This window comes from Gadus chalcogrammus, chromosome 12 (assembly GCF_026213295.1).
Source record: "Gadus chalcogrammus isolate NIFS_2021 chromosome 12, NIFS_Gcha_1.0, whole genome shotgun sequence".
Taxonomy (NCBI): Eukaryota; Metazoa; Chordata; class Actinopteri; order Gadiformes; family Gadidae; genus Gadus; species Gadus chalcogrammus.
The window spans coordinates 30,233,815-30,248,167 of NC_079423.1; the positions used below are offsets into that span (position 1 = coordinate 30,233,815).

Below are 14,353 nucleotides of genomic sequence, written 5' to 3' on the forward strand. Positions count from 1 at the left end.
AAATTGAATTGAACATTTTGTAATCTTCCAAATAACGCGTCCGTCTTAACAACACAAATTGACCATGAATGCAGATCAACCTTTTGACTCTTGACTGCTCCTACGTGTGTTCCTGATAGATCCGCTGGCGCTCCTACTCTAACAACCCCCGCTCCTGCCGCCACGCTGGGCCACATTAATAATTTGTGTACCGTAATCACATGTAGACAGCGGGGGGGGGGGCATATGGAAGAAGCCTATGTTGACAAATGCCTGGCCTCAATAACCAGCCCAGCAGATATGAAAATGCCCTTCCAACCCATCTCTCCGAACCTAATTAAGACCAAACGACTTGAGGCGACCAAATCACCCGGGGCTGGATGGCTCAGTAATTAAAAACGCCAGCGCTCGTATGGGTTAATGTACATGCTTGTGCGCACACACACACGCACGCGCACCACATGCCGACACACATATGGACACACGAAGAGGGGTGTGTGCGTGTGTGTGAGTGGGTGTGTGTAAAAGCTGTGCTTATCCCCTCAACGTTTGTTAATGGAAGTAAGGCGGCCCTGCCAAATTTGAGCAAACGGCCAAGGACGTCAGAAAGTTATGGACGTACGGGCCAGGATAGGGGAGAGGGGAGAGGGGAGATGGGACCGGAGGCTGGATGAGATACAGCAGTGGACACTTTAATTGCCTCACAACAGTGTCAGAAGGAGATGGACGAGGAGGAGGAGGCGGAGGAGGAAGGCTGTGTATCAGGCTGAACAGCAGCCTGGGTGCAAACGAGAGGCAAGCAAAGCGTAGTGGTGTTGTGGTGGAGATAAGTCGCCTGCCATGATGGCACCGATCCAAGAGGATGGCCTTGGCGGAAGCATGGGCGGAGCGCATTGGTTGGCCAGTAGGGGCTGTAGGTCGAGAAGGAGGGGTGAGGGGATGGGGGGGGGGGTTAGGGGGGGGTATGTGTATCTTCATTCCAGTAAATTTCATTAAATCATTCTCTCTGAAGGAAAAACACTTGATTTGGAAAGGAAAATGCCAGTCTTGTTATGGATATATATATATATATATATATATATATATATATATATATTAGTGCTGTCAAGCGATTCAAATATTTAATCGCGATTAATCGCATTAATGCCACAATTAACTCGCAATTCTTTTTTCTATGCTAAATATCCCTTGATTTCTTTGTCCCATTAATTTTTCTCATTTTAATGCTCTTATCAACATGGAGAAGTGCCTTGTGCAAATGTTTTTTTATTGATAACAAAATTGGCATATACTGACCAAAACAGGACGATAGCAAAAAAAGCCTATAGTGCAATTAAACGATGAACATACAAAGATACTGCCTTGAACATAGCAGTCAGGCTACTGCTTCTTTATTTTGAGCCAAAGAAAAAAAAAGAAAAAAAGAATTGCGTTAAAAAATTAACGCCGTTAAAATTGGTTTGCATTAACGCCGTTAATAACGCGTTTAACTGACAGTACTAATATATATATATACACCCCAAAACACACAGACTTTTCTATGTGGCAAAAATACTATGCAACAGGCGAAAGCAGACGTATGAAGAAATTATTGAGAGAGGGAGAATACCACAAAGATCTCAGTTGACGAGCGGAAAAATATATCAAAGTGCATTTCAGACCGGCTACAACTTCATCAAAACTCCCACTTACACACGCGAACAATATAGTAATTAGGCAGCGGGGCTGCTGCTCACAGTGATTGAACATCCTCAGGAGAGTTACTGCCAGCCGGTCTGCTTCTCCATCCTCCAACAGACTGGTCACGTGGACAACACTATATCAGTCATTCTACAAAGCTACCCCCTAAAAAATGACAGCAATACAGTCCATCAACGAAGTGATCAGTCATCAGCTAGACCGGTCACGTGGACAACACTATATCAGTCATTCTACAAAGCTACCTTAAAAAAGACAGCCATACAGTCCATCAATGAAGTGATCAATCAGTCATCCACAACACTGGTCACGTGGACGACCCTATATCAGTCATACTACAAAGCTACCCTAGAAAAAGACAGCAAAACAGTCCATCAATGAAGTGATCAGTCAGTGAACCAGCAGTCAGATCACCACACATCCAGTCGACGACACAAAGCCTCATCAGCTGCCTCACAGTCGACACACACACACACACACACACACACACACACACACACACACACACACACACACACACACACACACACACACACACACACACACACACACACACACACACACACACACACACACACACACACACACACACACACACAAATATGCTAGGTTGACAAAAACATCACAGAATAAACAAACTGAACATGGTGCTAGCTAAGCAACAAAACAAACAACAAAAGTGCACAGAATGAAAGACTTTAGAACATCGTGTGACAAATAAGAAAATGGACAGCAGAGAATTGGACACAGAAGTGTGAATAAATAGAGTGTTGTGAGCCTGTGACACAAGAAGAGAGGAAAAAGTAAAGGAAACGGGGGACAGAGGTGAAGAGAGGAGAGCAAAAGACGAGAAAGGAGAGGAGACAAGGGGAGAGGTGAAGAGAGGAGACGAGGAAAGGGGATGGGTGAGGAGAGGAGGGGGAAAGACGAGAAAGGAGAGGAGACGAGGGGAGAGGTGAAGAGAGGAGAGGAGAGAAGAGGGGAGGGGAGGCAAGGGGAGAGGTGAAGAAATGAGAGGAAAAGGCGAGAAAGGACAGCAGAGGAGAACTGGAGGAGAGGGAGAGATGGGAGAGGGGAGAGGAGAAAGGGAGGAGAGGGGTGAGGAGAGGAGCGGAGACGAGGGAGAAACCGAGAGGCAAAGATGAGGAAAGAGAAGGAAAGAGAAGTGGATGTGAAGGGAGTGGGGGGGGGGGGGGGGGGGGGGGAAGAGGATAGGACTGATGGCCTGATCTATAAATAGGCGGTTGTCTACCTGTCTGTGAAAGAGTGACAATCAGATCGCTCATAGTCGTGCCGGTGAACGACCAGTCGTTTCCTCGCACTCTGGTGTTTCAGACGATCCACGGACACACCCCCTGCGCGGCCTCACAACTACTCAACCAACTCTATTTATAGACTCGTTATCACTTAAGAAAGCCGTGCTGGGGACTAATGAATAAAGGTGCCCAAAAGTAACACGCCTCCTTGTGTATGCACATGTGCACAATGTGCAACGGATGGTGTAAGTGTTCCCATTTCCTCTAGAGTTATCTCCCCCCTTGCTGTCGTGGTTTGAAGGGGTAAAGTATACCCCTGCCTGCAGCATTGTGGTGATCCTGATCAGTTCTCAGCGTTTGATTATTTATTAGAAACTGCAGTCACACAATGCAGGAATGGCCTCGTTTGTTTTACCCCCTGGGTTAGCAGCTGAGAAACAGCAGAGGAGTGTACCTGGAGGTGCTAGTTTGTTTGACCCCCTTCTGTTAGCTGCTGAGAGGCACCCAGAGAAGAGGGTACCTGGAGGCATTTGCTTGCTTTATCCCCTGTGATATCGGCTTAGATACAGCCGAGGAGACTGTACCTGGAGGTATTCGTTTGCCTTACCCCCCCGTGTTAACGGCTGAGAGACAGAGGAGAGGGTACCTGGAGGTAGAGGTCCTGCACCAGGGACGGGTGGCGGTCGTCCGGCGTCAGGTAGTCGGAGACGGGCCGGTACTCGGGCTTCACCGAGCACACCGCCTTCAGGACCATGTCACGCTCGTCCTGCCGAAACACGAACTGGCCGAAGAGGTTGTCCAGGGAGAGGCCCTCTTCCTCCAGGTGGTTCAGGCATCTGGGGCCGAACGCGGGGAACAAGACGGGGAACACGTTAAGAGAAGGACAAATGGAACGTTTTTTTGTCATCCGGCAATGATGTTTTAATCCATAATGCAATCCTCTGTTCATCTTTTTACCATGCATTCTTAATGAAATTGTGAAGCACATGAACCATTCTATGTTTGATTATAGAAATCAAACAAATCATAAGAGCAGGGTTTCCCGACCTTTTTGGACCCACAGCCCTAATCTTTGGTATTTTTTTGCGACCTCAACAAATACAGACTAATAATAAACACAAAAGAATGCCGAGAACAGTCAACACAGCCCACAACAGGAAGACAAAGCATGCAGGAACAGAGAGGGGCGTGGCTCGCAAAGCCCAAAGCTACAAAATCAGAACAACAGTACAATTTAAGTTAGAAGTCTCCAGCCATCTTCTGTGAACTCAAGGTGAAGGAGCCCTGAGCTATGGAGAGCATATCAACACCAGTACGATCATGGGGTGCATGTTTCTCATATTAATTGGAGCTCACAATGTAATTATTATGTAGACTCTGATCTCAGCGCATAACCTTTCCAACCCGTCGCACTGATCTAAGACTCGGAGTATCAAATCATCAAATCACGCGCCCAATGTTTGACTTTCGGCAGGCACTTCAGTCATGCATCATTGTGGATGGTTGCATGGCCTGATAGATGGGAGTGGAATGACGATGTGTGTGTATTTGCATGGACAAACCGCCAGGTATGAGGCTGTGCACAGAGACAGCTGGCCCCCCCGACTACAGCGCTAGGTAATGTTTATTCAAGGAGAGAGCCGGCATTCACGGGCCAGACCGCGGTTCGTAGATATCCCCAAATCAACCACCAGTTGCTGAAATGCATATGAGAGGGGCTGGGTATAATTTTGAAAACGTAATGTAGATTCTTGCATATGAACTGCGGTTTAGCATCTGGGAAGTAGCCATCCTTTGATACTATCATCATTGTTTTGTATTTATCTGCCACACGATTAAATTACGTTATAATACAATCATCTGTACAATCTTTTTACCATACATTCTTAATGAAATTGTGAAGCACATGAACCATTCTCTGGTTTGATTATACGATTTACGTTCAAACAATAAAACAAGTAAAACAGAAGACAGCACTGTGCGCATTAAAACAGGAATTGGACAAAGACAAGAAAGTTAAAAAAAATGAAATTATTATTATTTTACTCACAGATGTCTTGTAAAGTCACACCATTCTCTGAGCCGTTTAGTATCCAAACCGATATAATTGAGCTGATCTGCCCGCTCTAAAGTCAATGCCACACCTGAATACAGTGAAGCCCTATGGAGGTACTGACCTCTGGAGGAAATCTTCAGAACTGCACAAACATAACAAAATAGATATCTGGGACTCTACTCTGGCCTCTACTACGCTTCCTCAAGACATACAATAATAAAGTAGCAGCTTTTCTACTGAAAGCGAAATAAACAACAAACAAGTATAATTGTGCTGCAATTTGTAGTTTTAGTTTCCATGGATATCATGCTGAGCATTTTGTTAAAATGGTGCTAAACTTTTCAAGTGGGTTCAAGTTCATTCTTCAAAGAATTTCTAAACTGAGCTTAAAAACATCATTATGAAGTAACCTCTATGCAGTGCGGTTAAACTCTAGAGGCTGAGAAAGAGAGGGCAACAAAGAAGGGATTAAACTGCGTGGAACGGCAGTGAGGTCTTGTGAAACAAAAAGGGGCAGATAGCTCGACAGATACAAGCAAAATGTGCTTAGCTTCAACATTGGATAGAGGACTTCGAAAGACCTTGACGAAAAGACATCAAGAGAAGGAGAGAGCAAGAGAAAGACAGACAGAGAAAGGGAGAGAGGGAGAGAGGGCAATAGCAAGTGAGAGAGAGACGGATGCTGCCTATAAAGTGTATGCAATTGAAGGGGAAACAGCACGACTGACAAATTAACAGGCAAAATATGTAATATAATCATTGCAAGTGGAAATTAAATTATTGCAACAGTGAGCAGGAAGCAGGCTAAGAGAGGCATGTTTGTTCTGGCACCATAGCAGCTGAACAAACTCGTCGACGACGTCAAATGACAGACTAACAGACAGACTGGAAGACAGAAGGACAGGCAGGAAGGTTTTCAGAGGACAGGAGAGACCATGAGCCGGAGGGGAGATGGCTCGCTGGGCTGGATATTGAGCAAGGAAGCACCAGTGCAGTGAAACAATGTCATCAGCATCGGATTACAGAGATCTATGGACTGTAGCGAGTGTCTGCCACCCCTAATGACCACCGTGCTGCCACACAGCATAGGGGGACATTCTCATGGACAGGAATGAGCAAGGAGGGAACCCAGATAACAAAGAATGACCTCAAAGTGACCAACACACCCCTCTAAAAACCTCACATGGACGTTTGATCAGAATTTGACAAAACAGAGTTTGCATTGCATTGGGTCTGACCTGTATGTCCACATGCATCTTCTGTTATCCCAGTAACACCTGACATTCGGAGACCTCACAATATGCCAGCCGGGCTAATGAGGTCTTGATAGTCAAATTAGGGCTGCTCGATTATGGAAAGAAATCATGATCATGATTATTTTGGTCAATATTGAAATCACGATTATTCAAACGATTATTTTTGAGTTAGAAAACATGATGTATTTATTCAGCATGCCTCTCTCTAAAACACTTTGTAACTGAGAACTCTGAAATTTCGCCTTAAGAAAATACACTAAATTGTCCAAAAGAAAATTTTCAACTCTAAAATAATGTACAGATATGTATCCAGCTGTTCTGAACTTTCTATTAAACATTAATAAAAAATAAATAACAATAATCGAAAACTCGATTATCATTATTATTTTGTGATCGTTTGACGCTAAAATCGAAATTAGATTAATCGCCCAGCCCTAAGTAAAATACCAGTCAATCAATTAGAGATGAAATCCTGGCGGCCACTGCACCTGCGAGCGGGAATCCAACAGTTTAACCCTTTCGCATCGACCAAACAGGGACACTGATTCAAATATATTTGCTCCTACGGTGTAGTCGTGGCAGTAGCACAGAAGTCGACCTAGGTTTAGGGTGACTTCAACGGCACGGCCAGGCCTTCAGATGGCCGTCTCTACAGTGAGCTCGGTGGTGTTACTGTCTGTGGTTGGACCTACCTGCTCACCACGCGGGGGCAGCTCTCGGAGCGCCCCATACACTCCAGAGCTGCGCAGTAGGACCCCAGGTTAGGCTTTAACCCCGCCTCTTCCACCAGGATGAAGATCCGCCCAATTTGGTTCAGTGTGCCCTGTGTAGTAAGAGACGCAAGGCATACATGATGAGCAATAGAGTCAACATGTAAACATACGTTTAGTGGCAGGATTCTCATTGCACCTGATCTAATCACACTTTTGTTCTTGACTTGGTGTTATACGTTGCTTGCGGAAAGAAAGTCAGATTTGAATGTAAATATTTGATCGGGCTTTCTCACTACATGTTGCTGAACTCATCAGTAGAGTGAACAAAAGGTATTCTCTTGTTAGCCCTTATAGCAGGAAGACATCATACTAGGAGAGGCCAAAGCGGAAAAGCTAAAGTATATGGCTAACGTCAAATTCTGCCTCAGTAGCAACACCTTCTAGAATAAACTGTGATCTAAACTAAACCTAATATCCATCAGCATGTACTATCTATGTTACGTTGAGCTGCCATTCAATGTACTGTGGCATCCCGCCCCGTTGGTCGTGGACGGCGTGTACCGCCGTCGCCCACCAGACGGCGACCGAGAGCATCCCTTTCGCCTCCCCAATCAGGGTGATTGGTGGACACCTGGCCGGTGGCAGAGGAGCCATCTTAAAAGGAGGTCGAGGACAGACAGCAGCACGGCACGGGAGCAAGGAGGAAGTGCTAGTGTCCGCGAGAGGCTAGAGGCCAGAGGCCCACGGAGGCCCTAGAGACCGTGAATACTTTGTTTGATTAAGTTGACTGTTAAATAAATGCCTTTAATGGCCTATCCCTAACACAAACGTGTCGTTTGTACCTGGAACCCGGCAACAACAAGGACCGGGTTACCACACATGGTGGAGAATGCAGGCAGGATGAAGATCCCACTACGACCCCCCGGTACAGACGCCGCCGCCGCAAGAGACGTCGCCGCCGCCGCCGCCAGAGGTGGCCTGCGTGCACGGGGACATACGGTCCTATATGACCTGCCATGTGGTCGTACGGATACCACAAGGGGTGTTCACGGCACGGGCGGGGATTGTGCCCCACATCCCGGTTCCGCTCCTAATTGGGAGGGACTGCCCGATTGTCCGTCGGCTTTGGGACCCGGCGCTGGAGTCCCGGGGCAGGAGAGGTGCGGTCGCCACCGCTGCAGGAGAGGCAGCCGCCGCCGGCGCAGTGGGACACGAAGCGGCGGGAGACGAGGCGGCCGGAGACGACGCAGCCGGAGACGACGCAGCCGATGCCTTGTTCCGATTAGGTTCCTGCCTGGGCGGGGGCCCTGGCTACCCGGGGCTTGGACAAAGGGTGGAGGAGTGTGGCATCCCGCCCCGTAAACCGAGAGCATCCCTTTCGCCTCCCCAATCAGGGTGATTGGTGGACACCTGGCCGGTGGCAGAGGAGCCATCTTAAAAGGAGGTCGAGGACAGACAGCAGCACGGCACGGGAGCAAGGAGGAAGTGCTCGTGTCCGCGAGAGGCTAGAGGCCCACGGAGGCCCTAGAGACCGCGAATACTTTGTTTGATTAAGTTGGCTGTTAAATAAATGCCTTTAATGGCCTATCCCTCACACAAACGTGTCGTTTGTACCTGGAACCCGGCAACGACAAGGACCGGGTTACCACAGTACATGATAAAAACATGATCGTAAAATTCCTTTTTGTATGCAAGTCGTATTTGCTGACTTTTGCCTTTTGTATTCAATTCGATTTTATTTGTATAGCCCTTAATCACAGGTACAGTCTCAAAGGGCTTAACAGGCCATACATTTATGACACCCCCCCCCTTAATTAGCAAGGACGAAATCTTGAGAAGGAACGCAGAGTGGGGGATCCCTCTGTCCAGTGACGATCGGGGGGGCAACGGGTGCCATAATGGATATATATACAAACATACAGGCAGAACATTTAAAATGAGTATCATTCTAAGAGCGTACACGCTCACCTTCTTGGCCCAGATCCTCATCACCGTGTTGTACATCCCGACGTCCAGCAGCTTGCGCCGGCTCAGGATCCGGTGCTGGCTGAGCAGGAAGCGGTTGGCCCGCTCCAGGTCCCCGGAGAACACGCACGCCTCCAGGTACGAGCGGATGCCGAACTGGGCGTCGCTGCAAACGGCCGGCTCCCTGTCCCCCAGCAGGCGCTCCGTGCTGGCGGAGGACGTCAGGTCGCTGACCAGACTCAGCCTCTTCTCCAGCTCCTCCACCTCGGCGTTCTCCTGTGCCTGGGCTAGGAGCTCCGGACTGGGCTGGCCCTGGGCCTGTACGTCCGGAGCCTGCTGCGCGCTTTTCCTTTTGGATGCTTTGTGAGCGGACAAAGCTGCCGCCGATCTCATCTTATCGGCCCATTTCGACGACCCTTCGCTGCCCTCGACCGAAGGTGAAGTCCATATCATGGCTGCGGGTGAGGAGACGGTTTTGTACGATCGACCCGGAGTCATCAGACCAGCTTGGGGCTTCGTCGTTGGCGTCTCCTTGACGTCCTTGTGGGGCTTCGCCTTGACCGTAGGTGGCGTCTCCTTGACGTTCTTCTTCTGAAGCACCTGTTCCCGCTTTATTTTGTTGGTCTTCTCCTGACTTAGTTTCTGCAGCCATCGGCTCGGCTGCGTTTTGGACGACTGTGATTTAGCGGCCCCTTTAGTAAGAGTCTGTTTGGGTTTAACAAGGTCCCCTTTCTCACGCAACGTACTTTTGGGGCTCTTTCCAGATCCAGACCCTTTTCCTGATTTGGGTGCTTTGAGTACTTGCACGTTGACATGTTGGATATCTAGGATACCGTCTGACTGCAGTTGTTGGATCCTTGCCTCAAGCACTATGAGAAAGAACAGAGTGTGAAATAAATCAATTATCTTCCCCAATACTAATACTAAACAGAAATAATAACATAATTTAATGTTAAGGGAGATAAAAAAGCATACAGATGGATTAAGGTTCAAAGAGATACAACATCGAGAATGAAAAGAAGAATACCATCTAGTAGTTGAGTCTGTTTAAGTACACGCGTCGTTGTCTCATCTTTCCTCGGCAATAGTGGGGAGAAATGTCTTTGTTGTAACCAGTGTGTTTCTGGAAGGATGAACAGAAAGGATCAAAGTTAAGAGCACACTGACAAAAACGATAGAACATTTAAGATAATAGATACTCGGGTGTCAACTGTATATATAGTCTTATTATAATAACATACATAAAAACGTGACTGGATATCGTGTGTCCTGCAACTGATTATACATGTTAAAGAGCCATGGAATGGCATAGCATTGAACAATGGTCATCATCACCTCTACCGTTCTCTGCAAGTTGATGACATTTGTCTGAATTAATTTGGACTGCGGTAACAAACTTCAGAAAATGGCAATTTTATTATTTTTATATAGCACATTTATATTCTGAACCAATGACAATGGAGTCAGACTGTCACACACATGGTTTGTTGATGGTTGATCACCAACGTTGTGACATTAGGACAAGTATCTCACCTGATATGTGCCTTACTGGGCCGTTCCGTATGCCGAAACATAACCGACAGTAGTCCACATGTGTCACCGGAGGAATGCATCTTTGGAATAAACTACGACGGTATAGACACTTGGAAAAGGCACAAATTCTGATGAGTGACATGTTGACATAACCGCGCAGGTTGTGAGCACTAGGCTGCCATTTTGACCAAGGCCAAAGTAGTTGAACACGAAAAGTGATGGCATTGGTAACAGCAGTGGTTAAAGGATCACAGATAAATCAATTTTCCAGCGGATTGACGCAATGTTGTTAAGAAAAACATAGATAAGCCAATAAGATCGATGATGGGATCGGGGAAAGGAACAAATTAAAAAAATATATATATATATACATATATATATAAAATGTTATAGCACGATGTGTTATGCTATTTTTTTTAGGAGAAAGATAAATATAATGTAAATATGTATTTTTTATTTCATTTGTAATTTTCTTTATTATTAGGTAATAGGTAATTGAGTGAACAGTAGGACAAATAGGCTATGATATGTTTGTTAAGGATTTTCCATCGTTAGTGTAAATTTTTATAATTATTGGCCAATAGGGGGCGATGTAATATAAGCAAGATAGTTTCATTGGTAACAGAAAACATTGACCTCAAAGAGAATAGTTCAATTATTCAAGCAAAGCGTTTAATTATATTATGTATAAATGATATATCTCATCATATCACAAAAAATCGACACTGTGGTTAGTGGTTTACAATTGACACAGTCAATTCGAAGGATTTTTGCATTTGTGTCGTCAATAACTAATAAAAAAATTATGTATATATATATATATATATATATATATATATATATATATATATATATATATATATATATATATATATAGGGTGTTGCATTTCAATCTGTAACATGGTGCATAATGCTTATCACCGTGCTAAACACAAAAAAACAATTAGCTTCGAGGAAGTGTAGTACACTGGCCCACAAAACGTGTTCCCTCTCTTTGGCCCGTCCATCACGTTGGAAAGTTCAAACGATCCGGCGCAATTTAAATCACATCAACTGTGACTCAGCTCCGAATCTAAAAGCAAAACAGAATTCATCTCAGTCACATCCTGTATGCCTACCCCTGACCCCCGGTGGTGTCAGGTCCCCCCTTGTCATGCATCCATAAAGCATTCTTAAACACTTTAGCCGGTCCTTTGTGTCTCACCGGGCTGGAGGTTAACACAAGCGCACCCCGGCTTGAGAGATATTGGCCGAGAGAGAGAGAGAGAGAGAGAGAGAGAGAGAGAGAGAGAGAGAGAGAGAGAGAGAGAGAGAGAGAGAGAGAGAGAGAGAGAGAGAGAGAGAGAGAGAGAGAGAGAGAGAGAGAGAGAGAGAGAGAGAGAGAGAGAGAGAGAGAGAGAGAGAGAGAGAGAGAGAGAGAGAGATGGGGGGGGGGGTTGAAGAAGAAAATGAGGTCCATGCGCTACATCCTTTCTCAGAGGATGTGGTGGCCCTCCGGCCAGCGGTAGGTGTCTGCTGCCTAGCAGTAGGTGAGGATCAGAAGGTGTTTGCTGCCACGGTTCACAAGCAGGGGCCCCCTCGACGGGCCCTGTTTGATGTGGTCGGCCTCTGTCGACGGTTGGCTCTTTGCGCTGGTGTGACAGTCATTGCCGGGTGACTGACTGTCAATGCCTGGGCCAACAATAGAGGAGAAGACAGGCATTCAGGGAGGCTGATAATGGCCGGGCCAGGACAAGGCTGCCATTCTCACACACTTTGATCATGTCGACTCCTTTGCACACCTTTGTAGGGGTAGGCCTGTTTGTTTAACAGATGGAGGGAGAGAGAGAGGGCTGTTTTGGAAGCACACCGCCTCACCTGGCACTGGAAACTTGACAGAGATGTTTCTTTGTGAAATGGTCGACATAGTTCACATTTCGAGCATGTTGTTGCATTAGTGTGTGTGTGTGTGTGTGTGTGTGTGTGTGTGTGTGTGTGTGTGCGTGTGCGTGTGAGTGAGTGTGTGTGAGTCAGTGTATGTGGGTGCATGCATGTGTGGGGTACAAGTGTCCACACCTCTTAGATGGAATGACTGATCTGTGTTCCATGGAAAAACGAAGTGCTTTTCAAACACAGCTCGTGCAAATATAACAATGAAAATCGGGATTGTGTCATTTTTATGAAAGTACCTATACTCTCTATTTCATATTTGCTTCAGAATGCATGTTGCCAAATTAGTTTTATGTGGATAGTGAGAAGCAATCAAAAACAAACATCTTTCCTTCTATCAGCTGAACTGTAACTCAGTTACAAAACGACAATGGCAATTAATAAAAATACACTATCACACAATAAAGAACAATGGTAGGCCCAACAAACAGTGGTCAAACTTGGCTGAAGATTAGTTAACCTCAATATCTATATGTGGGTCGGTTTGTCGTCCTGTGTTCTGCGTGATCCTCATAGTCACGCCAATACGTGTTGTTATCTATTTCAGTCCATAATTTTCCACTTCCGCTGAGTTATCGCTCATACCATCAGAGATTACAGTCTGCTGCTACCGTGTAACGAGCAATCTGAATATCTATCAGATCTCTACATGTATAGCGGACGGATTAGTAGCTGTCTCAGAAACGGCTCACTGCAACAGATTGATAACCACTTATCACGATACCTCTACAATAGACAATGGCCAGCCAAGCAGGATATCGGAAGATTCATATTTTAACAAGGGTAATGTTTTTGTGAGCTGGTCGGAGCCAACCAGTTCTGGATGTGGGTTTATTCGACCGCAGCAACCACAACACCACAAAGAGTTGGGACAAAGGAGAAAAGGGAATGCATCACCATCATACAAAATGTTGCACAGTGACCAACTGAGTCACCATGCAATATTTAGTATTATGATGCGGGTCACTGTGTCAATTTCAGAATGTCAGCATGTAAAAAGACTATTGACATATTATTTTGAATTTTGTATCAAATATCACCACAGGAAAGAGGGGGGGTGAGTGAGGGACCGAGATCTAGAGGGAGATAGAGAGGGAGAGACAGAGACAACGATACATGTGCAGAGATAGAGAGGAACAGGGAGTTAGCAGACAGGAAAAACAATTAATAATAGGGAGCTATTACTGAGGGATTGTCGGTGCTAAGGGGGAGGTCAGGTTTCAGACCCTTTTTGAAGACTTTGATGGTACCAAACAGGCCTCATTACAGAGATATTATCTCTATTCATACACTTGCAGAGCTACTTGGGTAGCTTGCTGGGAGAGATTAGGTTCCTTCACTTGAGAACCTCGTCCAAGGGTGCCTGGACAGCAGGGAGGAATTCTCCAACGGTGCTCAACTCTGGGGATTCTTGAGAATGAAACACCTCAGGTCAAACAAGGAACAGCTAGACCCAGCGAGACAAAACTAATCCGAGCTAGAGCCAGCAGGTCCCAGCGAGACCCAAATAGTCGATCTAAACTCAGCAGGACCCAGCTTGACTCAGACCCAGCCAGACCAAGTGAGCCCCGGGGAGACCCAGGAAGAGTCAACTGGACCCATAGCCAGTGAGACCAATACTGACCCATCTAGAACCATTCTAGACCCATCTAGACCCATCTAAATCCATGGGTGATTTAACAGTAACAGTAATAACATTACTATACAAACTCTTAAAGTTAATATACAAAACCTTTCAAATACAAACAATTAATTTCTTTAGTTGTAATTGTTTGTTTGTTAATTTTGTTAATTTTGTTTATCTTTTAAAACGCACACCATTTATCAAAGCATATTATTGGAAGTCGAGATTGTTATCTTTTTAAGGGCCTTGATTTTTAAAACAGTCGTGAGGAATTATTGGATATTACAATATTTATTATTCTCATTCACATAATCTAACCGCAATGCCACAATGTTGGACACAGT

At 45.7% G+C, this 14,353-nt stretch overlaps 1 protein-coding gene across 2 annotated transcripts in view; it reads right to left on the bottom strand.

Moving 5' to 3' along the window:
• polrmt (polymerase (RNA) mitochondrial (DNA directed)) overlaps positions 1-10,643 on the bottom strand; it is a 42,753-nt gene extending 32,110 nt beyond the window's left edge. For both annotated transcript variants that reach the window (XM_056604665.1, XM_056604664.1), the window contains exons 1-5: positions 10,457-10,643; positions 9,951-10,046; positions 8,927-9,792; positions 6,938-7,068; positions 3,580-3,769 (exon numbers count right to left, since the gene is read on the bottom strand). In XM_056604665.1, the coding sequence (XP_056460640.1) occupies positions 3,580-3,769; positions 6,938-7,068; positions 8,927-9,792; positions 9,951-10,046; positions 10,457-10,598 (1,425 nt within the window). In that variant the 5' untranslated portion in view covers positions 10,599-10,643. The remainder of the gene's footprint in view (positions 1-3,579; positions 3,770-6,937; positions 7,069-8,926; positions 9,793-9,950; positions 10,047-10,456) is intronic.
• Positions 10,644-14,353: the final 3,710 nt, after the last annotated feature.